Source organism: Mizuhopecten yessoensis, unplaced genomic scaffold, assembly GCF_002113885.1.
Source record: "Mizuhopecten yessoensis strain PY_sf001 unplaced genomic scaffold, ASM211388v2 scaffold6759, whole genome shotgun sequence".
Classification (NCBI taxonomy): domain Eukaryota; kingdom Metazoa; phylum Mollusca; class Bivalvia; order Pectinida; family Pectinidae; genus Mizuhopecten; species Mizuhopecten yessoensis.
The window spans coordinates 803871-828715 of record NW_018406710.1 but is presented as its reverse complement, the minus strand read 5'-3'; the positions used below and the strand labels follow the sequence as shown (position 1 = coordinate 828715).

General features: G+C 35.9%; 2 protein-coding genes across 3 annotated transcripts in view; one reads left to right on the top strand and one right to left on the bottom strand.

The window, feature by feature from the left end:
- LOC110452602 overlaps positions 1-9324 on the top strand; it is a 40565-nt gene extending 31241 nt beyond the window's left edge. The window contains exons 4-8 of the mRNA XM_021501236.1: positions 1715-1880; positions 3403-4327; positions 5195-5312; positions 6032-6186; positions 6786-9324. Of these exons, the coding sequence (XP_021356911.1) occupies positions 1715-1880; positions 3403-4327; positions 5195-5312; positions 6032-6186; positions 6786-6897 (1476 nt within the window). The 3' untranslated portion in view covers positions 6898-9324. The remainder of the gene's footprint in view (positions 1-1714; positions 1881-3402; positions 4328-5194; positions 5313-6031; positions 6187-6785) is intronic.
- Positions 9325-12634: 3310 nt separating this feature from the next.
- Positions 12635-24845, bottom strand: part of LOC110452601 (kinesin-like protein KIF15) — a 43572-nt gene continuing 31361 nt past the window's right edge. Inside the window, exons 30-38 of one of the 2 annotated variants that reach the window (XM_021501235.1) lie at positions 24535-24659; positions 23630-23720; positions 22905-23014; positions 21722-21847; positions 21060-21131; positions 19785-19878; positions 19009-19140; positions 17566-17760; positions 12635-14376 (exon numbers count right to left, since the gene is read on the bottom strand). In XM_021501235.1, the coding sequence (XP_021356910.1) occupies positions 17587-17760; positions 19009-19140; positions 19785-19878; positions 21060-21131; positions 21722-21847; positions 22905-23014; positions 23630-23720; positions 24535-24659 (924 nt within the window). In that variant the 3' untranslated portion in view covers positions 12635-14376; positions 17566-17586. Of the gene's footprint in view, positions 14377-16098; positions 17761-19008; positions 19141-19784; positions 19879-21059; positions 21132-21721; positions 21848-22904; positions 23015-23629; positions 23721-24534; positions 24660-24845 lie in introns of those variants that run through there. The other variant, XM_021501233.1, reaches the window with a different exon arrangement.

Genomic DNA, 24845 nt, shown 5'->3' with positions numbered 1-24845 from the left:
ACTGTATCATTCCGCAATTTTAGTAGGTCCTAGTGTTGACTTGCGTAGGAATACAGGGTAAAAGTAGAGCTCAGGAAAAATTATCATGAATAGATATAATTACGAGATAAGAATATGAACTGAATAGGAAGTAAAAACCTTTCAGATTTTCATGGCCGTCTGTGTCTGAATAGGCACACAGAAACAGCTTACATAGAATGTTAATGTCCTTTAACCCATTAAAAATCTGTTTTGTCAATATCTCATCACCGATCGGAAGAATCGACAGCGCAGCGATAATATGAAGGAGTTAAATGATTCTTAAAAGCAAGAAGTATCACACATCACAATTTTTATATGACATTTATAAAACAGCTTTGAGAAAACAACACATGTCACTAATCCAAAACACCATCTTCCTTCTCTCACGAGATCAGGTTTTGATTATTTGCTTTTATTTCGATATAACAAAAGGTATTTCAGTTTAAGATCTCCTGCGGTACAATCTAAACAATTGTTTCGTACTTTTTCCCGTTGTTATTTTTGTATAATATTACTTGATATCTTGTATTTAAAGTACCTCCGCTGTGTTCAGATTATATTGATACCAAGACGTAGTTCCCTTAAGGATCCCCGTACCACTGCCAAAACCTATGCTTTGGAAAATTGAAGAGGGAACCTGGTGTTTACTAAATATGTATTATATCATACATTGCGGTACTTTTATGAAAAATGATAATGTAATAACCAAAATATATTCAATACCAGGGCCCATATTCATGAAACCGGTCTCATGCTCAAGCATGGATTCTGTGCTCAAACCAACTTTCTTGTAACTCGCTTAAATCATGTCAAACGATCAAAAAGTCAAATGTAAACATTGAAAACAGTATTCGGCTGTATGTCTCTTCAATAAATGTCCAAACCATTGACAAAATTATTTAATTTTATTAATTTATAACGGGAACAAGAAATGTGGCTTGAGTACAAAATCCATGCTTGAGCATGAGAACAGTTTCATGAATACGGGCCCAGTTATCAGAGTGTAAAACGTTAGAGAAGCTAGACTAGGGTTCGAACCCTGGACTTTAGATTCTTCCACCGACTGAAGAACATGGTAAACGGAAGTATCATGGTCCAACTTCGCTACAGTTACATCCAACACGAAATTTAGGGAGATTACTCTATATAGGAAATAACACGGTGCCTTGGGACAGGAATCTTAAAATTATTTCGTCGATTACATACTCTATCTTTTATGTTCACTCATGTAATAAATCTTCTAAGAAACTAAAATATGACTTATATCCTAAATATACTTACAGTAATATTTTTCTCTGTACTGTGTTATATGATTGGTGATCCTTTCTTGATTGTGTCGTTGTGAAGGGTTGGATCTCCTCTAAAATCTGATATATGTGTCTGCACTGTCATTATTTCGTTGTTGCTGCTATTCCGTCTTTGCGTATTGCAGAGTTATCTTCTCTTTGGAGCAGGGATTGGTTGTTACGTCATTGGTTTGTGTGAGAAAATTACGTCGTCTTCTCAAAAATTGATGACGTTACTCTCACAAACCAATGACGTAACAATCAATACCTGCTCACAAGAGAAGATAACTCTGCAATACGCAAAGACAGAATACCTAGAAACGTGAGGTTGTATTCCTGTTTGATAATTTTAGAAACTGATTTTCTGAATTATTACTTAACAACATTATGTTCATATTCCATTTCAGTGCAAACATAAAAGTGGGCGCGGCTTTAGACGAGGGTCGTACATCTGTCAATGTAAGTCGGGACATCACTACCCCTGGGATGTGAAAGGACCTTACCTCGGCACAGATCTAGAGAAAGCTACCGAGGAAGAGTACATCCACAGTTACGAATGTATACGTACTGACTGTAAGTTTTCAGCTAAAATTGGTTCTATATGGGAGATAAAGATAAATCTTTGTTTACTCATTTTTTATGTCATTTTTCGTTTTTATTTTCTGATTTATCTCTCTACGTTAACTATCTGGCATCTGATATATAAAGGATCCTACTTGAGTGTCAATGACAAATTTAATTTATTACGCGAGTTCAATAATTTTGTATGACACAAGCCAATCGCAGCACCTTCGACCTTTGATTACACGTGTGTAATACCATATTTACGACATGGCCGTTTGACATAGTAAATTGGGCCAGTTATGTGATAAAAGTACATTGAAACTCGATCAAGATTCCAGAGAGTAAGAGAGCATATTCTTGAATCCTTGTGAAAAACATATACTTATACATTTTGATATTTTTCAAATAATGACTGAAATATATATATTACCGTTTTTCATCGTACTCCACGAATATTCTGTACATTACGTGTTTCGTTATGAAGACTGGTTTTTGTGAACATAAACTAGTAGTCAATTGCCTCTAAAATATGTTAAGACACCCTGTATTTTAACGTAACAATAAGAAAACGTTTCTGTGGCGTCTACATTTTTCAAACTCAACTGATCGTTCTAACAACTGTGACGTCACACTTTTTAAACTAATCCCAGCACTCTCTCTTTCTCTCTCTGATCGGTCGGTTTTAGGTGAAAATAACAAAAGGTGCCATTTGTTAAAAAGAATCATCTCATATTTTACGGGTAAACATGTAATAAAAGTTCAGCAAACTTATTATGTGTGGGTGATTTTTTTTATATTTTTATATTAACGACTGAAATATTGCCGTTTTTCATCAAAATCCAAGAATATTTTGTATTTTACGTATTTTATTTATAAAATCTCTGACTTCCGAAAACGTTTTTGGGACGTCACATTTTTCAAACTCAACTGGTCGGTCTAACAACTGTGATGTCACAATTTTTTCAAAATAATCCCAGCTCTCTGATTGGTCGGTTTGCAGAAAAAAAATAACAAAACGTGTAATTTGTCACTAAAGAAAAATACCAAAATTCCTTTCAATTAATCATCGCATATTTTACGGGAACAAATGTAATAAAAGTTAACCTAACTTTAACATTTAAAAGGAAGAGTTAAAATTGAAAACAATTATCACAGTATGAGCATAGAAACAGAAGAAGAAACAAAAAATTAAATACCTAAAGCTGAGCAGATGCCAAAAGGCTTTAGGAACCTCCACAAAAACTTAACAGGGAGCAACACCATCTGCTCTGGAAGGGTTTCCCCTCTTGGTCCAGGGTTGTTATCGTATTGCATTTTAATTTCGATGTAGATACTGAGTAGCTGTATTCTTTAAAAAAAAAAAAGGCAAAACAAGAAACATATTTTGACAAACACAATCAAAACAATCGATTGTCAAAACTGGCATAAACCCCTCATTAGGACAATTATTCAGTTTACGTTTTATAAAGTTGCGTCCTGAAGGAATTACTTTCGATATAAAGAATTAATAAGCTTATTACTTGTATTACAGTCCTGAGAGTTCCCCCTGTGGTGGAGAATACTGAGCCGGTTTCCTTTGAGGGTGGAAGCTCTGGAAAATTCCAAACCGAGGGCATCCAACGACGGGCTCTGAAATCGGTGGTAGATGGACGAGAATCCCTCGAGAGAGTACGAGTGCGCAGAGATGAAAACGAAGAAAAAGAAAAGAAAAAGAAACGACGGAAACGTTCCACCAACTTTGACGAAGTAGCCATTGACAAAATGATGAAGATTTTTAAGAAGAAGGCAGCAGTGACGAAAGATAATTGTCACACCATGTCTCCGTCAGCCTTGGAGCTTCCTGGATCTGTGGCATATGGCGCCGACAAGCAGTTCGAAATGCAGGCAAGAATGGCGCTAAGAATCTCCCACTTTATCAGCAACTTCATGCAAAACACCGCACCGGACGAAAATTTTGGATACATGAAGGGAGGTGGTAGACTTCACTACGAGCATTTGTTCGGTGAAGTCATCGCAAACGTCATGTCCGATTTCAAAATAGTCTCAAGCGGTATATTCTATGAGCCGTACGTGTTCGAGGACATAAATGGCAAATCTCGGGAGTTCTTTGGCCCCCTAGCGTACAAGGCAGACGGCAATTATTACGCCATAGACACAGCTGGTTTGAAGGAGCGTTATACGGACGCTGATTGGTATCGCGTCATAAAAGAACGATGGCAGACAAACACTAAGGGAGTACTGAAATACAGGATGAAGAATCTGATCCGGTCCGATATCAACGGTACAAGTACCATCAAACATGAACATTATCCCATGGGTTACTGGGCTCCCAGTGTAGGGGACGGGTACTGGACGCGTCCAGTATTTAAGTGTGACGGACGAGTCGACGATTGGGTAGTCACGTACGTCGTACCCTTCATCGGCAAGAACGGCATTAAGAAGACGCTACATTTCAAGTAAGTCAGCCATGTTTATATAACTTCAACCACCTGCATATTGTGCGGTGTTTATATTTTAGCATTGCGTTTAAATATATTCGCGGACTGGACAAAAATGCTGTTTATTAATTATACGATTTTTTTGCTTTCCTGATTGAGAGTTAGAACTATTGACCACTTTTACTTATTTTGTGCCAAAGTCTAAACCCGGAAATGTGTTTCTGAAACAAGCTAGAAACGCAGTTTTTACTGAGACTGGTCCCTTGGTTACATATTATATGTGCAATATACCACAGAGCTGACGTAAACAGAAGTAGTTGTTGCGATGTCAACAAATAAAATTTGCTCAGTGCAACTGTTTAGTCATCACGACCGTATCACTAATGCCTTAGTTTATTTTTCATGTTTTGCATACCTGAAAACTAGATCTACCTATACTCCCCTATCTGTAAATCGACTCGCCTGAAAACTAGATCTATCTATACTCCCCTATCTGAATATCGACTCGCCTGTAACATAGATCTACCCGTATTCCCCCATCTGAATATCGACTCGCCTGAAACATAGATCTACCTATACTCCCCTATCTGAATATCGACTCGCCTGTAACATAGATCTACCTTTACTGTCCTGTCCGAGTATCGACTCGCCTGTAACATATATCTACCTATACTCCCCTATCTGAATATCGACTCGCTTGTAACATAGATCTACCTATCTCCCCTATCCGAGTATCGACTCGCCTGAAACAAAGATCTACTTATACTTCCCTTTCTGAGTATCGACTCGCCCGTAATTTTCATGGAAATCTAAGGTCAACACGACAGGTCATTCGTGGTCAGACTTTACAAGATAGTAAAACTTTATCATTATTTAATCTTTCAGGGGTATGGTGACTGTTGACGTGCCTCTGGATTATCTAGACATCAACCAGTGTACCCAGCCCTTTGCCATTGCCAACGCCTTCAAGAACACTGCAAGATGTGACTACCGTACACAGACTGTAAGTAATGGCGTATAAGGGACCCTAATGATACAATACACAGGTTCTTTCACGATTTAGCATACATTTAAAAATCTCCGTACCACTGCCAAAAACTTTGACTACGAATTGAAAACTGGGTTTTTTCGGCCTGGCTTTAGCTTTGATAAATCATTTCAGACTGGAAATCATACTCGAATGTAAACGTTAAATGGAGATAGACCGGGATTTGAACCCTAGCCACCTGTGCTACAGTAACATCCAAAACGAAATTAAGGGGAAGTTACTGTATATACGCAAACATCCAGAGTGCAGTGGGAAGGGGATTCGTAACGACTTAATAATGCATGTTAAACAAATACGGCATAGTTTTATGCAGTTACATAATCAATGACGGTCAAGTAAAATAAGTATTTCCAGTAAACTCATCAAAACTTTTCTCTCTTGCTCCCTCAGAAATCTGTTGGTATTTTTTTCAAATGTTCTTTATTCCAATACCACTGATTAAATTGCGATGAACGAGGTTGTTCTTGTTTCATCATGAACGTACGCTTTTAAAATGAGCAATATCGGAATTTGCATACTTTCATTCTATCAGTAACCCCTTATTACTTAGTGGTGTCTATTAAACAAATTCCATGTTTTGCTAGTGTTTATGATTGTCTACCAGGAACATTATTCATAATCAAATATTGTAATTGTTTGTCTATTACAAATGAATTTGTTTGTTTCATCCATAGTGCTCCCAGATTTCTGGATACAAGTTTACGAGGGGAAACTACAAATGCGCGTGCAAGAGAGGCTTCGAGTACCCATTCAAGGACGGACGTGAATGGGTCCAGGGTTCTCTCATTGAGCTCGAGTACCAGAAAAAGCAGCAGGGACTCTTCAATTTGTAAGTTAAAATGATAAGGGTTTGCTATAAGTATATATATATATATCATTGGTCAATGAATATTATGCAACTAATATGCAAAGTGAATACTAGAATGCTTTACATGCCAAACCCATATATATATAAACCTCGATATAACCCTGCCCCNCACTTCAAATATCGCCAAATCATTTCAAGGTCCCATGTTCTCCCTTTCTTAAGAGATCCTTTATATATTTCTTTCAATTTATCGCCAAACCACTTTATAACGCCGAAATTTCCCAACAATGGTAGTATAACGTTATTTTACTGTATATAAATGCTATTAATAATTACAAGCTTGCGCTAAACAGACTAGCTTAACGTTTAAAAAAATCATGATCATAATAGTAAAAGCTGCATATACAATAACCTTTGTTTATATATAATGATTTGCTTGTACTTTGGAGCTTTGATGTTTTGTACATAACAAACACTGTATTAAAAAGTAACTGTAAGAATCAAAATGTTTGTCCAAGTAAAGATAACAAAGGAACCCAATTAAGTAAATGGTTTATGGTATTACTGCTCGGAAACATATCATAACTTTTCATGATATTCATTATACTTACCTTTACCAGGTATGACGCAATGAGGTGCAGGGTGTCCGGAGCCAGTGGCGTTTCCTACTCTGTCTTGACCATTGCCTTCCTTATCGTCGTCTCCGCTGCCAACATGGTCGGGCTACTTTAACGTGTGGTCAAGCTCTTCTATCACGTTATGGAGTTTTTCCAGCAAAAGCATGTGATCAGCCCTCTTCTATCAAATGGATGTACTTTTCTAACACGTGATTGGATTCTTCTATCACGTGACTGGGCCCATATATCACGTGATTTATCCTTCTTATTATAACGCGCAAACGGTGCTAGTTTAACCAATCACAGACATAATCTGGTCAACAAACAAATGGAAGAAAAATCAAAATTATTTGAAATGAATTACACGAAAAGTATATTAAAATTGACAAAGTAAGTGCATTGTTTTATGCAAAAAGACATATCTAGGTGTATTATCAAATATATATTTTGTGCAAATATATGTTTTAGAAATGTAATTATGGCTTTTGTATTTCTTTAATAATGTGTTGTTCAAACAAAATGGTATATTGTGGAAATTAAGATCAAATGTGTTTTAAATAACTCATATTATTAGACATGACAAGATTATGTAAAAACCGAAGCAAACGTGTCACAGCTAGCATATATTGTAAAAAGACAGATCAAGTGTGCGAGTGAGGGAGCATGTCAATATAATGTATCATAATAAACACATCATCTTGTTTTGTTCACTGTAAATATACATATCACATATAGTGCAAAATTGAAACTATTGCAAATGTGCGAAATATGTGGGTTCTACGAGAAAAACAATTTCACCCAATAATATTATTTGAAGGAACCTTTTGTAGTTTATAGTGCTTAAATGTGATCACCTGTATATATCTCATTACTTGTTTTATCCATACGATGTTACCTGAGAGTGTGTACTTTTGTATTGTAATTGTTTTTAAATTGATCTCAGTGTTAGAAGACGAGAGGTCGGCAAATATATTTTTATATATTAATAAAAGATGTATTTATAAAAGAGAAGTCCATGCTATTGGCGCCATATTCAGCAATCATTACCAAGGCCAGATAATGTTTCATCTTTGTATAATTTTAATGTTAATCATCAATACCCGATCGAATCGGGAACCGTCGGTACCTTCCGTAAACGAGTTCGGAAAGAGCCGACGGTCCCCGATTGCATCAATACCCTCAACTATCGATCGCAACTTCTCGGCCAATTCCGGCTAAGCGCGGAATCATTCCTAGCCGGAATTAGCCGAGAAGTTGCGATTGCCTCAACTATAAGCACACCAACGTCAGCAAGAACCGTTAAGGATCCCCGTACCACTGCCAAAGCACATGTGACTGCATATTGGAAACGTTTTATTGACATGACTATACTTTTGATAAATCATTTCTGAAATGAATAGCTTTCATTGCGGGGCTGTTATGCAAAATCCATGAAGATAAAAACAGGGTTCTGATTTTAAACAAGAACCCTGGACGCAGATCAGTACAACTATCGCTGAAACCAACTGCATATATATACTAGTAAGCTGCCTGGTCAACAGAGGCAGCATGTGTCAGTTAACCATTTTACAACTGTAGACCATAATGGACACATCCGTATCAATGCATGGTAGAGTCTACTAAAGTTACTTAGGGGTGAAAGGGTTAATTACGCTATAGTCAAATATCGGAACGAAATTAAGGGGAGATAATTATTTTTTCGCAATTCTTCATGATATGTAGCGAGACTTAGTTTTCAAACGAAATTATTGTTCTCTCGTTAAGGTTGAATAATAAATGTATCACATGATCAATATACCTGGGAGATTGATACTGCATCGTTGATTTTCAAAGATCCAATCATATGTTAAGACGAAGCCAATTCCCCAAAAATCCTGACACCACGATACATTTTTGTCTATTTTTTACTTCATCCCGTTACAAATATTAACACCACAGTATTTTGTGCTATTCAAGAAACATAAATGCTTTACATTATTGATATAATTATATGGATTTATCCACAAAATTTACCGATGATACAGCAATACGTCTGCCATAACCTTCGTGTGCTATACCATGCTCAAGGCATGTTCAATCTAGCGTAAACATTGATCATCACTGTAGTAAGCAATTTCATTGATCGTGAGAGAACGCGTGACACATTATGTTGACCCCATGACCTTCAAATACATATATATATAATAGCAAGTCAACAATTACAGGACATGGAAGGCCGCGACGGCAAAAAAAGAGGTCTTCCGAAAGGAAAGGTTTTCGTTCTGGTTTTACAGTTTAGTGAGGAAAAAACCGTTCAGTGGGTTATGGTAGAAAGAAATTATAATGATAGTTGTTAATCCTATTATCTAGCTCTCGTTATTTAACGTACAACATTCAAAAATAAACCTTGTGACTTTCTGCAATTTGAAAGTTATACAGAATTAGATAAATACGATAAACAATCGTCACACGATTTTTTTTTTAATTGTCTATACATAGAACTCATTTTGCCATTCATGACTACATTACGCATACGAATCTTTGAAAATAAAACATTTATTAACGATAACATCTTTTTGTCTTGTTGTTGTATCAAATTTTAGGGCGATTTCAATTTTCCTATCATGAACCTTCCCTTTCTTGACAGTAGTCCCCCATCCCTTATTCCCGAAACTACGGTAGTTCATCGGATGCTGACGGAAGAACAACAATGATGCCGGTAGATGAAGTTTTATGGTCACCATCACGATCTCAATGCGGGAAATATGCTATTTTTGTGTTATATGAAAGTCGAGGTTATCTATTATTTATTGTGTTTTGTTGTCACTACCTAAGTTCTCATTATGGGGACTAAGATTTTTCTACTTGACAGCGATAAAACTAAGCAACTTTTACCGAAGTATGGTGTCAGGCCTTACCGTTATTTCCACCATGTAGGATACCTTGAAAAGTCAGCCTGACTAGATCCACCATCATCTACATGTCGGTGGCCATAACAGAATGGAGGATATACTTCTAAGTCTTTCTGTAGTTCTCTGATGGTCTTACAAACTTTAACCCTGTCAGGCCTGTCGTTGATTCTGTTTTTGTATCTGTCTCTTATGCAGCTACAAGCATATCTATTAATGCTTGAAAGACGTTTTCTTGTTGCAGTCCGCATTTCTACTGCAGTAGTGACCCTCTCATATCGGCAAGATGCAAGGCACCACAGATCCCCCTAACACAGGGACTGCTTCTAAGATGTACGATTTAAACTTCCCTTTCTTGACAGCAACTGCATGCTTCCCCTACATACGGTGTTTACACGTTTAAGTTGAGTCAGTACTCAAGAACTTACTCCGAATATCATAAATGTCAACTGCTAACCGGTATTCTCGGGGTTTTTTTAAACTTCTGTCAGCCACAACAAGGGAAGTTTGACATGCGATGATAGATATCATACACAGACCTTTCCTTGAAAAAATATCCAGAAAAACTCAATCCACACCAACTCGGTCCATGTCGCCTTCCTCTCCAAAAGGTAACATCGAGGTGATACCCTTTGCTTACCAAGATTCATAGGTTTCCCGCTTTTCTTCCGATAAATGTCTAATTTTCGGAGAGCTTGCCTTCTCCCTTTAATTTAAACGAGAGTTGCCAACAACTCTGTGTTGTCCGACACATGTGATTCTAATAATAATACCCTAGCTCAACTCTATTCTCTTTGCCTCTCACGTAGAAGTGTCAAGAGCCAATTAACCTGCCTTGATAATCGTTGCTTTTGGGGTCCATCTGCATCATAACCATCATGCACCAATGTCGACGGTAACTGCAGTTCATCCGAGCCAATGTTTAGAACCCTACCCCTTTCTCAGATATCCATTCATCATTCTCCGATTCCACTGTAGAAGTTGGGATATTGTATGCCAACAACAGCCATGACAATCTTGGTAGCATGCCGTGCTGGTGTTACCATGTTTTGTCCGAATGTTCTGACTTATCATCAAATTGATTACCTTGGCACCTGCTAGGATTGTCATTTATGAACGGTAAATCTTTCTCCTGGACTTACAATGCAAAACCCTTTCACCACTGTAGACCATAATGGACTCATCCAGACCAATGCATGCACAGTCAACTAAATTCACATACGGGTGCATTTGTGCTCATTACAATCTGGCTTCTATATGCGTGGGTGTTTTGATTTTCAGGTTGCGCGTGAAGCCTTTCTGCTGATTTGTAGATACACGTTCTATGCACAGGTGGTTATCTGCTCTTTAAGCTGTTTTTTTCGTGTTGTTAATGAAATTCATGCCCATGAATGCTTTTATGTTAAATCCTACATCTAACTGTCCCCTTCCCATGTCTTTTGTGTCATTCTCTCTCAAACCAATGCTCAATTTTGTCCTTAATTCTTTTGCTCAAATTTGATTTTGTTTTGTTTTGTTTTGAGTCAACCTTAGTATTTTGAAGGAATAAGGTCCTCTATGGAATTTGCCTTACAAAGTTTTAAAAAATGTTGGCAGAACCCCTTTATCATTTAACTCATTCACCCCTGCAATTTCATAATGAACTATTCCAACCTTTGAATTGGAAGAGTTCAAAAGTGTCATCGGGGATGAATAAGTTAAACAGTGGAGTCCCAATAATTTTATACTATTTCGAAACAAGTGTGATGGGAACCACTTCTCTTCGATCTGGATTCTCATTGATCTGGATTAGTCCATTATGGTCTACAGTGGTGAAAAGGTTAACAGCTATAATCATTTAAAGACAAGCAAGGCTTTGTTGATGGAGAAATACCAGAGTATCTCATATAATATCAGGGCCGTCGGCACACAGCAGGCGCCATAAAAGGAAGAGGATGGGAGATCTAGATCACTCCGTGGCGCTGTCGTTGAGATATGGGTCACGTGACGGTAGGGAAGACGGGATATTTGAATCTTTTGTTTTTGGACTACAAAGATGGGTGTAGGTATTGAATTATGCATACTAAAGTTATGGTAATTATTACAGAAATGAATAATATCACCAACATTGGGCAAGTACATGACGGCTGCCCCACGTACCCTCGAACCAGTGACAGAGTGCACCCCAAATACCCTTGAACCAGTGACAGAGTGGTGGAGGGCTAGTGATAATAGATGATCAGACACCCTCACTGCTCGGTCATCACATATAAGCTATTAGTTGCCAAGGTATTAAAAGTGAAAAATAAAATACACAACACAAAACTGATTGTATTATCATTTCATTAGACAATCATTCTAACATAGTTTCCTCTTATTTCACACAAAATCTTCATTCATATTTTCTCCCATTCTTCTACCGTAGGCTATAAAATTGATACATTGACATGATAAATCAACAATTTCACTAGTATTAAGGGATTAAACTACACAACAGAAGCTATCATTTTGAAGGATATTAAATTTTGCTGTTGGTATAACTTCTATAATATAATAAAGACAACAAACAGTGATTTTCCCAATAGTGAAATATTGCCTCTGAACCAACAATATTAAAAATATCCCTACAAATTTAATTACTATTTAATCTACAACATGTAATAACCCTTTTACGTAAATTCCACGTTCATAATGATTTACGCATTATTCTTAATGACAATACCATGTAAACATTTTTAAAAAACAGTCCCAGAAAAATGATAATTGAGAATTCTTTGTCGCGGATTACAAACTTGACTTCTTTAATAAGCAAATATGCTTGTTAATAAGAGGTGCACCAACGAGTGCTGATTGGTTGTCATGTTTATCTATAATAATAATAATAATAATTAGAGGTTCTTATATACCGCTATATCACAACCTAGTTCGTAGGTCGTCTCAAATGGTTCACAAATCATTATGAGTGGTTAAAGGGCCTTTGCAACCAACCGCGTACTCATTTACAGCCGAGTAGACTGGAACAAGCGGAATAAAGTATCTTGCTCAAAGATACAACACAGTGGCGTGCCGTGATTCGAACATGCAACACTTTGGTCACAAGCCCGGCATCCTACCACTACACTACCGTGCATGTGTTTTTCAATTTTAACACTGCATAAATACATTTTTGTACACAATATTTACCAAGTGTCTTTAACAATTTGGAAATTAACTAAAGAGAGTTAGATAAACATGATAATCAACCATCACAAGTTTGAGGACCTTTTTCTCCCACAACATTCAGATACAATACCTAAATACAATGTACCTTTGTGGTTACACTTGGGAACACATAATGCCTGTTTCCAAAAACCATTGCCATGAACTATAACGTTATAAATAGGTGATTGACTTAAGGAATGAAATGTGTTTTTTTCAACATTCATGAAACCGCGGCTGAGAGACGCGTGATACTGATAGCGTTTGAAGTGAGTGATCTTGGGACGGAGCACAGGGCAACATTAGCTTTCTGGACATATCCCATGAATCGTGTGGTCAACAATAGGTCCATGGCATTCATGCCACCTGAATTTGGTAGGGTTATGTATTAGTGGCAATGCAATTCGATGGTAAATATAAATGAAATAACTAGTGGGTAACTAAAATTGTTAATCAACTCCTAGCAGGTTTATCAAATGAGTCAGCAGTGAGGACACCTTTAATGGCTGTGGGAAAAAAAAGGTGACATTGATACTCATTCTGTTGGTTGTAGCACTTTTACCTGCAGGAGAGGTAACCAAATTTGATACATTGTTCATATTATATCAATTTAAAATGGTTTCTAAGAATATTTCAATAAAAACGGAATTCTCTCCCCCACCCCCCACTAAACTAAACAGTATTGTATAAAGCAAGATAACAAAATTACTGATCATTAAATATCAGCTAACAAGATAAAGAAAAAAGGAAGAAATTCAGAATGAAAGAAAAGAAAATCAAAACTACTGAAAATTAAATATCAGCTTGCGAAATAAAGAAAAAGGAAGAAATACAGAATGAAAGAAGGAAGAAATACAGAATGAAAGAAAGAAGAAAAACAAGTTATAAAGTAACTTAAGCAAAAGACACATGATAATTTTATAAAGACAAGTAAATTAGAACTGTTCTAAATATATAACTTTTAACTTGTAACCGACAAGTACAATGATGATGATGATTATGATGAGATTATTGATGCACATATAATATTCAGCCTAATATATCTAATAGTAATTCTAATGAATGAGTAAATTAATATATACCTTAAACTACAATATTTCTAAACAACGATGCTTACAAAAGTTTGATCGACATGATCAAATCAAACTTCATTCTTTTTAATCCTAGACTTTAAAATTCTCTAAACTACGTTTTGTTAAGCATTATAAAATAAACCAATATTTGTTTGCAGGGGAAAACTGTATATATGTAAGTTCTACATAAGAGTAATTATCTCCCTAAATAATTAATATGCATATGGAAACATTTTAACTCATTCACCTCTGAAGACACATTTGAACTCTTCCAATTCAAAGGTTGGAATAGTTCATTATGAAATTTCGGGGGTGAATGAGTTGATGAATATTATAACAAGATATTGAGTTGACGGGTAAGGACAATAACGCCACTTCTCGGGACATCCTATTAACAAATGACAGCAAGCTATTTCTTCGAACAGGTTTCCTCCTAGCAGGGCTGGGTGTAAGGACCTAAAAGAGTATAAATGTATATATATGATAAAGTAAATCATAAGCAGAGCACTACCAGATACATGACGTATGCGGGAATGTTTTGTATTTTGATGAGGTAAAATAGATTGTTTTAAAAATGTGATCTAATTTTTTCGGATTTTCGAGATTGTGAACAAAATATTCAACCAATTTTCGTTATTCTTGCCTCCTCATTTTATCACAACCCTACAGTAGTTAGCAGGTTACCAGCAAATTTAATGCATTTAATAATTACTTTCAACATCCACAAGAAGTGATTTAGGCATTTTAATAACAAAGATAACATTGTGTGCCTCACACCACATCATGACCGGGAAAATAATAATGTCTGTTATCCTAAGACTACGAGGCTTCCTATTACAAACAATCGAAGGATGGTTTAATGATGAGACTGAGCACCATATTGTGTTTATATAATCTTGAAAGTTTAGACAATATGATTGAGCACCATATTGGATTTAACAGTGTAATTTGAATAATCCAGATAGTCAATTCTCAAAAAAATAAAAATGTCTAGATCAACATTTTTTCCAGTTTACAAAACAGGAATTGTCACATCAAAGTCAGTGAAAAGCAAATTTTACAAGACCCGTATTTCCATACTATTTTGATTTTCAAAAATAGTGTTCGATATAATGAATTCTTCTGGACTACTAAAATACAATTTTTCAATTGTAGTTCCTGTCAGAATAAAAACATCTAGATTTTTTTTCTTCATAGACCAGAGTTGAAAAATCAAAGGACAGCTTGGCAAATTCAATCTGATAAAACTCATCATTATCTCACTAATTTGCATAGGCTGTGATCACTTCACCAGGATGGGAATAATTATAGATATTAAAGGACTTTTATGACTACTAACATTTAGATGCATTTGTTTTTTTAAAGTTTAATTATCAACTGTTAAACACCACATTCTTAGTCACACATAACCATTCTTACTAGGTTTTAGGCATCTTATTAAATTTTACAAAAATAAAGAAAAGTTTCATTTTATAACTATTTATATTATTATTTTAATAATATGTTTAAAGTGCAAAATTATTACAACAAAAAATAACATATTTCATCTTATTATATGTCATATCAGCAGCACAGGTGGACTCCAGGATGGATATATTTAATAAATATATTTATATATATAATAGATATTGAAATATTTTAAATTAACATTTGCTATTAAAAATTTGAAAGTCTAATATGATGTACTATTAAATTATATATGATCAGCTTCCAGCTTAGATAGAACACCACCCTATTAGATAGAAGGGTTAACCACAGGTAAAAACACAGGTAAATACTGCCAGTACTACTCAGAAACAGACTATAATCCTTCTAACAACATTCTTCTACTCATGTTATTTCAAAAAGTGGGGGAACTGAGAACAGGCCAATATAGTAGCAGCTTCCCTATATTTGCCATCACCAAAATATCCCAACATACAACCTTGTATTCCGTCTTTGCGTATTGCAGAGTTATCTTCTCTTGAGAGTAAGTATTGATTGTTACGTCATTGGTTTGTGTGAGAAAATTACGTCGTTTTCTCAAAAAGTGATGACGTTACTCTCAATAACAAATGACATAACAATCAATACCTGCTCTCAAGAGAAGATAACTCTGCAATACGCAAAGACGGCATAAGCTTTTGAAATTACTTAGTACAGAAAATGCTACAGAACTGTATAATTTTTGATTTTTTGGTGTGTAAAGCTTTTGAAATTAGGTCGCACCTCTTGTCTATGAAATGAGTGAATATACCTATTAGTGTATGGCTTGAACTTGACTTTGTATGACATTGTATTGTGCATAATACATGTAATGTAATATCAATAAGCTGTGTTGCTTACAATGATAAAAAAAATTTAACCTATGGAGAGCATCCTACACCCATATACAGTCCAACTTTCTAATTAGAGCTGCTCTGGAGAATGTGAAAGGCAAATCAATGTTACCGGTTATTTTTGTGATGCAACACAGAGTTTTACTAATGAATAAAAACGAGAGAAAAAACCCCAGTGATATCATACAAATATCAAATAAAAGAAGGATTATCAGTTATTTGAAGTTTCTACCAACATTTCTTCATATTCTTATCATTTTTAATATGATGGTCTAAACATTTTCTCCCAATTCTTTCATACTATACTATTGGTCCTTCCTAATCCAAATTTCAAAACAATAAATATTTTTGAGAGAAAGTTGAACTGTATAGCATCACACATGTATATATATATATCATACAGCCTTGCTTCCCAGTTTATGCCGATCTGGACAGGTTAGACACAGAACTTATAGAATAATTTCCATGATATCCTTAAAATTACTTTGATCAATTTAAATTAAAGTAAAATATTGTCAGAGTCATTCACAATTAAAAAATTCAACAGTTCCGTTCACCTAATAATTCCGCCCCCTCCTCCCCCCAAAAAATATCTTTTAAGTTATTAAGTTGAAGATAAAAATGTATCAGAAAAAAACCCATAGTATATATGATCATTATATTTTTCAAAATAACAAGATGCATATAGGGCCTGTATGTTTAAAACAAATTTACAAAAAGACTAAAAAGTCTTTCATACCTGAAAACATGACATATTTGAATGGATTTAGTGAAATATGTTCTGATGATTGTAAGTTCAATGATATGGAAAGTTTTGATAATGAGGTTGAGCACAATTTTGCGTTTATATGATCTGGAAAGTTTACACAATATGTTTGAGCACCAAATTGGATAAAACAGCATAATTTGATTAATCCAAATACCTAATACACGCAGTCAATTCTCATAAAAAAAAAAAAAATCACACATACACACACACACACACACACACAAAGTGTCATAATTACAGTTTTTCAAGTTTACAAAACAGGAATGCTCACTAGTCAGTGAAAAAGCCAATTTTCCAAGACCTGTTGTTCTCATCATATTTTGTTTCAAACATAGTGTTCAAGATATAGAATTCTTCTCGATCAATAAAACAGAAATTTTCACTTGAAGCTACTGAATAATATATATATAAACATTTTTCGTAAACCAAGAGTCAAATTAATGCGGTTCTGCTGCCTAGCCGTGGATATGTGACATGCATGGTAAGACTGGGTTACAAATCATGGCGACGAGGGAAGGTAGTCCCTGATTGGCTGTATGTACACATACAATGTAGTACCTGCAGAAGGCGACCGGTCCGTCAGCTAAAGTCACCCGACAGAAACATACGGGGCTTCTCCTTTTTGAGCTCGTTCTGTCTCATTTCATCGAAGGCCATCATAGGATTGATATTTTCTTTTCGCGTACTGGTAGCTGCCAAGCCTTTTTTGTTACTACTCAGTTCTTGGTAGGCTCTTTGAGCTCTCAGTAATTGCTGTAAAAGGGAGGGAAATAACAATAAATAAAACATTCCTATTTGGTCAGTTAGGTGAAAATGAAAATTTAATATGTTTCTGACCAAATAACATTTTAGAAAACCAGAAAAGCTATTGACAGAACAGAATCAATAGATCCCATACTACCATATTGAAACTAGAATTGAAATTGACAGTAGAAGGTCTCTTGAGCTGAGTTGAAGGCACAAAGAGAAACTCTGTTTGCAGGGGTTACACTACCCCAATCACAAGTCCCTTCTTTCTTGCAGATCTATATATATGATGTACTTTCACTGTGCCTGGTTACAAAATATCCAGCAAACAGCTATTAAAGGAGAAGTTGTGCTGACAAGGTTCCTGGAGCAGAAGTTAAAGTTTTAAGTTTCAAATTCCATATCTCCTGAAAAAATAGTCGAATCACAAATTCCTTCTCCATGCACATCTACACATAATGTACTTTCACTGTGTCAAGTTGCCAAAAAATTCCTATTTACCCACAAATCTTCATTTGCGGGTTAAAGGGTTTAATCAAACCCTTTGATTCCAAAGGTGAAAATAAATGTATATATACAGCCTCAACAAGCCATGAAGTCAATCCTGTATCATTTTCTTACCCTGGACGAGTGTTTTCCCACTTTTTCCGGTTTGAGGAGCCTTTGTCTCACTCCAAGATGGAGACAGGGGATTTGCCAGTCATGACGATTGCATGACATCCCGCTAACAATACAATGACGTCACATCAACAATGCATTGAGCCAGTAAGGGCAACATTGCATTATATGTATGACAGTGTCAACAGGGCAAGAGAAAAAGAATCATTCACCCCCTTGGAGTGAGATGGGGAATCTCAATCCTTGGGGAAAGATTCCCCTATCTCACTCTCAAGGGGGTGAAATATTCTATTAGTCTGCCCGATTAAGCAGAGATATCAACACTTCTAGTCAGGGAGAGATATTTCTGTCTTACCCAAGCAGGGTAAAGATTAATTGTATGGTGCCATGTCAAACAAATGCAGATCACAGTAGATCACTCCAATTTGCCAGAAATGAGTAAATCAACATTTACCGTTTTATGAAATTTCCACATTTATTGGAGGTGGGAGAAAATAGCCATTCCCTACTTGAGGAAAAAGACAGAGAAATCTAAACCCTGGGAGGAAGATTTCCTTAATGTCTTGTTCTCTGTCTTATTCCAAAGGTGGGAAAACATTCTATTAATCTCTACATTATCACAGAACCAGTACATACCTCTCGAAGGGAAGTGTTTTCCTCTTTTAGCATCAAATGGTACTGAATCTTCTGTTTGTGATTCTGATGCCCCTGAAGTTTTGCGTTTTCTTTTAAAACTTCCTCTAGCTTGTCTTTCATAGTTTCAATTTCCTGTTAAACAATTTATTGCAAACAATTATTGAAAAAGCAAACAGAAATAAAAAATATTCTATGGCTGATTAAAAAGTCAAGTTGGAAAAGAGAACATTTAAATCTCCTCAAAGTATTATTTGCATCTGAGGGTGGTTAACCCTTTCACCACTAGTACTGTAGACCATAATGAACTCACCAAGAGGAATATATGGTAGAGTCTACTCCAGTTACCTAGGGGTGAAAGGGTTAATAAAAACAAAGTGAGCTGGGGGCTCTCAAAGATATTTCACCCCACCTGCCCTGCCACAAAGTGGTCAAGTTTGACCTTTGACCCTTTTACATTGGCAGATGACCACCGAAGTCAAATCAGATGAAGAAATCAGTGTTATTAAATGACGGCTTATGTATAATCTGTTGAGGCGTGCATGAGATATCTAATACATAGGCATTTAAATACAGATCCACAGACAAAGTATTATAATAATATTCCCCTCCACTAAATGAGGTACAAGAAAGGACTCTTTTTAACTTTAAGATTTTCTATATTTTTACCATTTAAACTACTAAATATCAACTGTAAAAATACGTTACCTATTTCACACATTGTTAAAATAAAACCAATGCGTCCTAACAAGGGTTTTGCATTTCAGGTCTAGACATACCTCACAACACTGTATGCGTTCGCTCATCAACCTCTCGTTCTCCTCCTTCAAGTCTTCATTCTCGATCGTGTATTTTTTACCAAATGTGATCAGCCTTTAAAGTCAACAAAAATGCGTAAACATTTACTGTCACAGTAAATGTGAGAAAAATGCTACTATATTTTATATAAGCCCAAGAACTGGTTATAAATTTCCTGGAAGGGTAAGAGCCAATTACAACACAGTAGGAATTATGTCACACATGAATTAACTCATTCACCCCTGAAGACACATTTAAACCCCACCAAATTCAAATGTTGGAATAGTCCATTAGGAAATTTCAGGGGTGAATGAGTTAAAAAAGACATTGCAATTCAGGAATGTCAGTGCTTGTATTTACATTCTTATGACTGTTTCCTGTTTTAGAAGGTAATGATTATCTGATTATCATGGCTAACATGACGGCATTGCAGTTCAAAATCAAGACACTTTATAAAAATTAATTAACAAAATCATGGATTCAAAAGTTCACTTTCAGTTTCTTTGTCACCCACTCCCATCTTAAAAGATAAAAATATTTCTGCAGAGAAACAAATTCAATACTTCTAATAATTATTTAATAATAAATATACAAATTTGATAGAGCACTCTATCTAGCTAATATAAGCCACTTTAAAGCGCTTTACAGTACATAGATATACAATTTATAAAATAAGCATATACATTAATCAATTCAATTTGAGGACTTTGCAGGAGCTGCCTTATCAGGCGCTAACTTCTAGTCATATGCCACCTGGCTAATATCTCCCTATGTGTGTATGCCTGTGTGTGTCCTGGAGATGTAATGTGTTTAGTTCGTAGTGGGACCATGCTTCCAACGGCATCATTTATATAGTGCCACCTCACTTGAATGCTACAGCACAGATACCGCAACATCCACCCCAGACCAATTTATACTCCACCTGAGTTGTTGGAGTTGTGTGGACAGGAGTAAAACACTTTCTGTGAATATCCATGCGTAAGACGTGACTTAGGGGATCGAACACCGGCCTCCTGCGTGGAAGGCCGGAGTGTTAACCACTCGACCAATCTGCCCGTAAATTTATAATTTAATATGAGGATTCAAAAGTAAAAGTTTCCTTCATAGCTCATCTTTTTTGACTGGGACTTGAAAAAATAATTTTAAAATCTTTTCTTATAATTAAAGGTACAGTACTTTAAGTACTGTCAGAATTCTGAAAATACTTGAATGAGACTTGTGTTCAAACCCATCCATACATCTATAATGGTTAATACCTTTCCACTTCTCCGTCCAGGTAACGATTGTTGTCTGTAGCAGATTTACATTCCTCTGTTACCTGGTCCAGCCTGGAATATTAAAACATGGGGTTATATCATGAAGGGACGCATTGCATCACTTGAACACAAAATGCAACCATGATTTGAGTGTCATTTTCAAAAAGTACCTTGATGTGAAAAAGAAAATTGCAAAAACAAGATAGACAAGATATTTCTCCCTCCTTTTTTCCCTTTACCATATTTTTCTGTGTAAACTTAGGGAAAATACCTTACCATGGTCTTATATGTTAAATAATAATAATATACATATAATATACAACATTTGATATATCGCCCTATCTAGCTAGCTAGAATAAGCCACTCTAAAGCGCTTTGAAGTACATAGATATACAATTTATACTATCAATACAATTAGCATATACATTAATCAATACAATTTGGAAACCTGCTTATTATAATATATTTTCAGTCGTGAATAGGTTTCTATTACGTTTTGTAGAATAGAAACCCAGCTAAGTGTTCTGAATATGAATCTGGACAATAGATGCTCAAATTCATGGTCACTCAGCACACCTATCCAGTTAAGGTTTTTTTTAATGCTTCACTACAACGTAGTGGAAAACAATAGATAGGCTCCAGGTCCTTTACTATTGAACTACCTTGTCTGTAGCTCAACGTTGGCAGTGTCAGCTTCCCTCCTCCGCCGATCCTGTACCTGTAGGTCCTCCCGCGCTCGTTTCAGCTCCTGCTGACAAGCTTCAGCCACCTGGGCGATCTCTTTCACCCTAGCAAACAAATCATCAACTTAAAAATACTAAAGCTTATTGAAAAACTTACAATCAATGTAAGTTTCCAAAATTATGCGAAGAAAACAAATGCAGGCATGACCATGATGTAGCGAGGTTTACAAGCAGCTTGCCTTCAAATCGGTTTGAAATGGAAGATTTGACGATTTTTTTTGATTTTTTTTCAAAAACTTAACATTGAATTACCTCAAACCAGTTCGATAAACAGACATATAACGGATAATATACTGACTTAGAATTGCTATTTACTAACACACTTATTACCTATTTATAGGAACCACAAATCAACCTAAAAAGCTGACTTTAACTAGACTTGTGAGCCAGTTGGCCCTACAAAACTCTAAAAAAGTTATATATGATATTGTCTCAGCCAATCAGAGGCCATGCTGGTCATCTTGAGTCCCAAAAAATTAAAAGTTGGCCATAGCCATTGAATGTAAAGTATATTCCCTATTTATCACGTAATGTACTATGTTATCCAGCCCTAAAAAAATCAAGTTATATATGATATTGTCTCAGCCAATCAGAGGCCATGCTGGTCATCTTGAGTCCCAAAAAATTAAAAGTTGGCAATAGCCATTCAATGTAAAGTATATTCCCTATGTATCACATAATGTACCGTGTTATCCAGCGAATATACCCATGTCATATTTTTTGGCGTATTAACCCATGTAATATGACCTATCAGCCCTGTGATTGGTTGTAAGTTTCAATTGTTCCAACTGTGACGTCAAGCCTAGGACAAGTAAAAGACGTCACAGACTTATGCACTGAAGTCAAAATGGCCGCTTTTTACATTTCAGTGTTGCATGAAAATTGTCGTTTTACACGAACAAATGTCACAAATCTAAATCATGTGATAAAAAAGGATCTTACACTCGTTTTCTTTTCATAGGAACTTAATGAAACTTGTCACAAATTTTTTCATTTAAGTTCGCCAGAGGCTCGCTAAATTGAAAAGTTCTTAGACTCGTTTCATAAATCTTATATGAAATGGAAACTCAGCTAAGATCCTATAAATGTATACTATATATACCTCTCTTCATGAGATATCCTCTCACACTCGACCTGGTACTCCATCTCTTTCTTGTTTGTTTTATGTTTCTCCAGCTGTGTCTGGACACCGTCTGCTTCAGCTAGTTTTGTCTGCAAAAACGTTTGGGTACATTCAAGGTATCTTAATAAAGAGCGGTGCTTTAAAAGTGAATTGTGGAAGATTAGTATGGGAATATCTAAAATCTAAATTATTATCTTGAATAATGAAAACACTTAAGTTTCCTTCTACATGTACATCCTTTTTAATCTCCTTTCAGTCTTTGCATATAATTGCTATCACATTTTGCATGTTAATGACTTGATTCAAATGCTAGAAACAGCAGCTCAGTTTCATATTCGACATGGTAGTGCATCAAGATTTTGTTTTTAATGTAGAGATATTGTTCTAAATCATGAAATGAAAATGAAAGAATGATACTGCATTTCACTTATTTTGTGAGACACACAGTTTTGTTCTCATCTGTAAGAAGAGCACCTTTTAAAAATCTGTACCGGTATAGAAGATGAAGCAACCCCAAGGCGTGTTTCTGGCTTAGAGTTACTTCCCCTGTCAAGTTTTGTATAGCCCTTACAGTCCATTAATTGGGCCCTTATTTTGTTATGCTTCTTCGATTCTGCATGGTAGCATTGATAAAACGTACACCTCTGTTTAATTTATCTGAGTTTTGATCACAAGGTTTTTTTTTTTTTTTTTTTTATACTTACGGACAGATTTTTGATTTCCTCATTCTTCTCCTTTCGGCCCATCTCATACTCCTCAATGATCTTGTGTAAACTGGAGTTAGTCGTCTTCAGAGTGCTAACAGTTAAAGACTCATATTCACTGTTATACAAGACCAACACTACGGCTAGAAACATCTGTGACATTGTTTGTAAAATCGGGTAAATCAACTGAATAGTTTATCCATTGCTCAAGCATATTGCCTAAAGTCTCAATAATAAGTCACAGCCTATTTTCATTTTCGGTATTAGGATTCCAAGGTGGTTTATTTTCTGATGTTGGCCTATTTTTTAAGGCAGTCTTATATTCATGCTATTGGTATTAACACATCCCTTCAGGAATCTGTGTTAAGCAGGGGAAACTAATTTTGACAATTCCGTACTCAAACTAGGAATAACATTTTCGACACCTTTTTCTTAACCACTGGACTAATAATAATAATAATAATTTGAGATTCTTATATTCCGCTTTATCACAACCTAGTTCGTAGGTCGTCTCAAAGCGGTTCACAAATTATTATCCCTGGTTAAAGGGCCTTTGCAACCAGCCCATAATACCTTTCTCAACTCCCTGGGGAGCGTACAGCTGGAGCTGCCATTTTGGCGCTAACAGCTAGCATTCAACAATTCTAGCACTGCCCAACCACATACTCATTTACAGCTGAGTAGACAGGAACAAGCGGGTAAAGTATCTTTCTCAAAGATACAACACATTGCCGTGCCGTGCCGTGAACCCGCAACCCTTCGATCACGAGCCCGGTGTCCTACCACTGTTCTACCGTGCCTCCTTCAGTTATTACTGAAGACACCATGGACTGACCCAACCAATGAAGAGTGATCTCTACTACAAGGAGTAACCTGGTATTTTTGCCAGACATAATAAAGGATATGTATCCAGCTCCTCAGTCAGCCATTCCTGTTCCTTTGATTCCTCCTGGTTTGACATTCTGATCTCTTTTATCTGATCTTCCATCTCGGCAATTTTCTTGCCGTGTAATGTTTCCTTATCCTCCAGCTGGAAATATGTAGACAAAGTTATGTAAGTTTTATGAGAACTGTCCAACAGGAAATTGTATTTATTCGGCAATAAGTCCACCAATAAATATAACAATTAGGAAGAAATGCCAACAAAAGCTTTTTTATTGTTCTGTAATAAGCCCATCCTCCTACTTTCAGTCAGAGATTATGTGTTGCCCCCCCC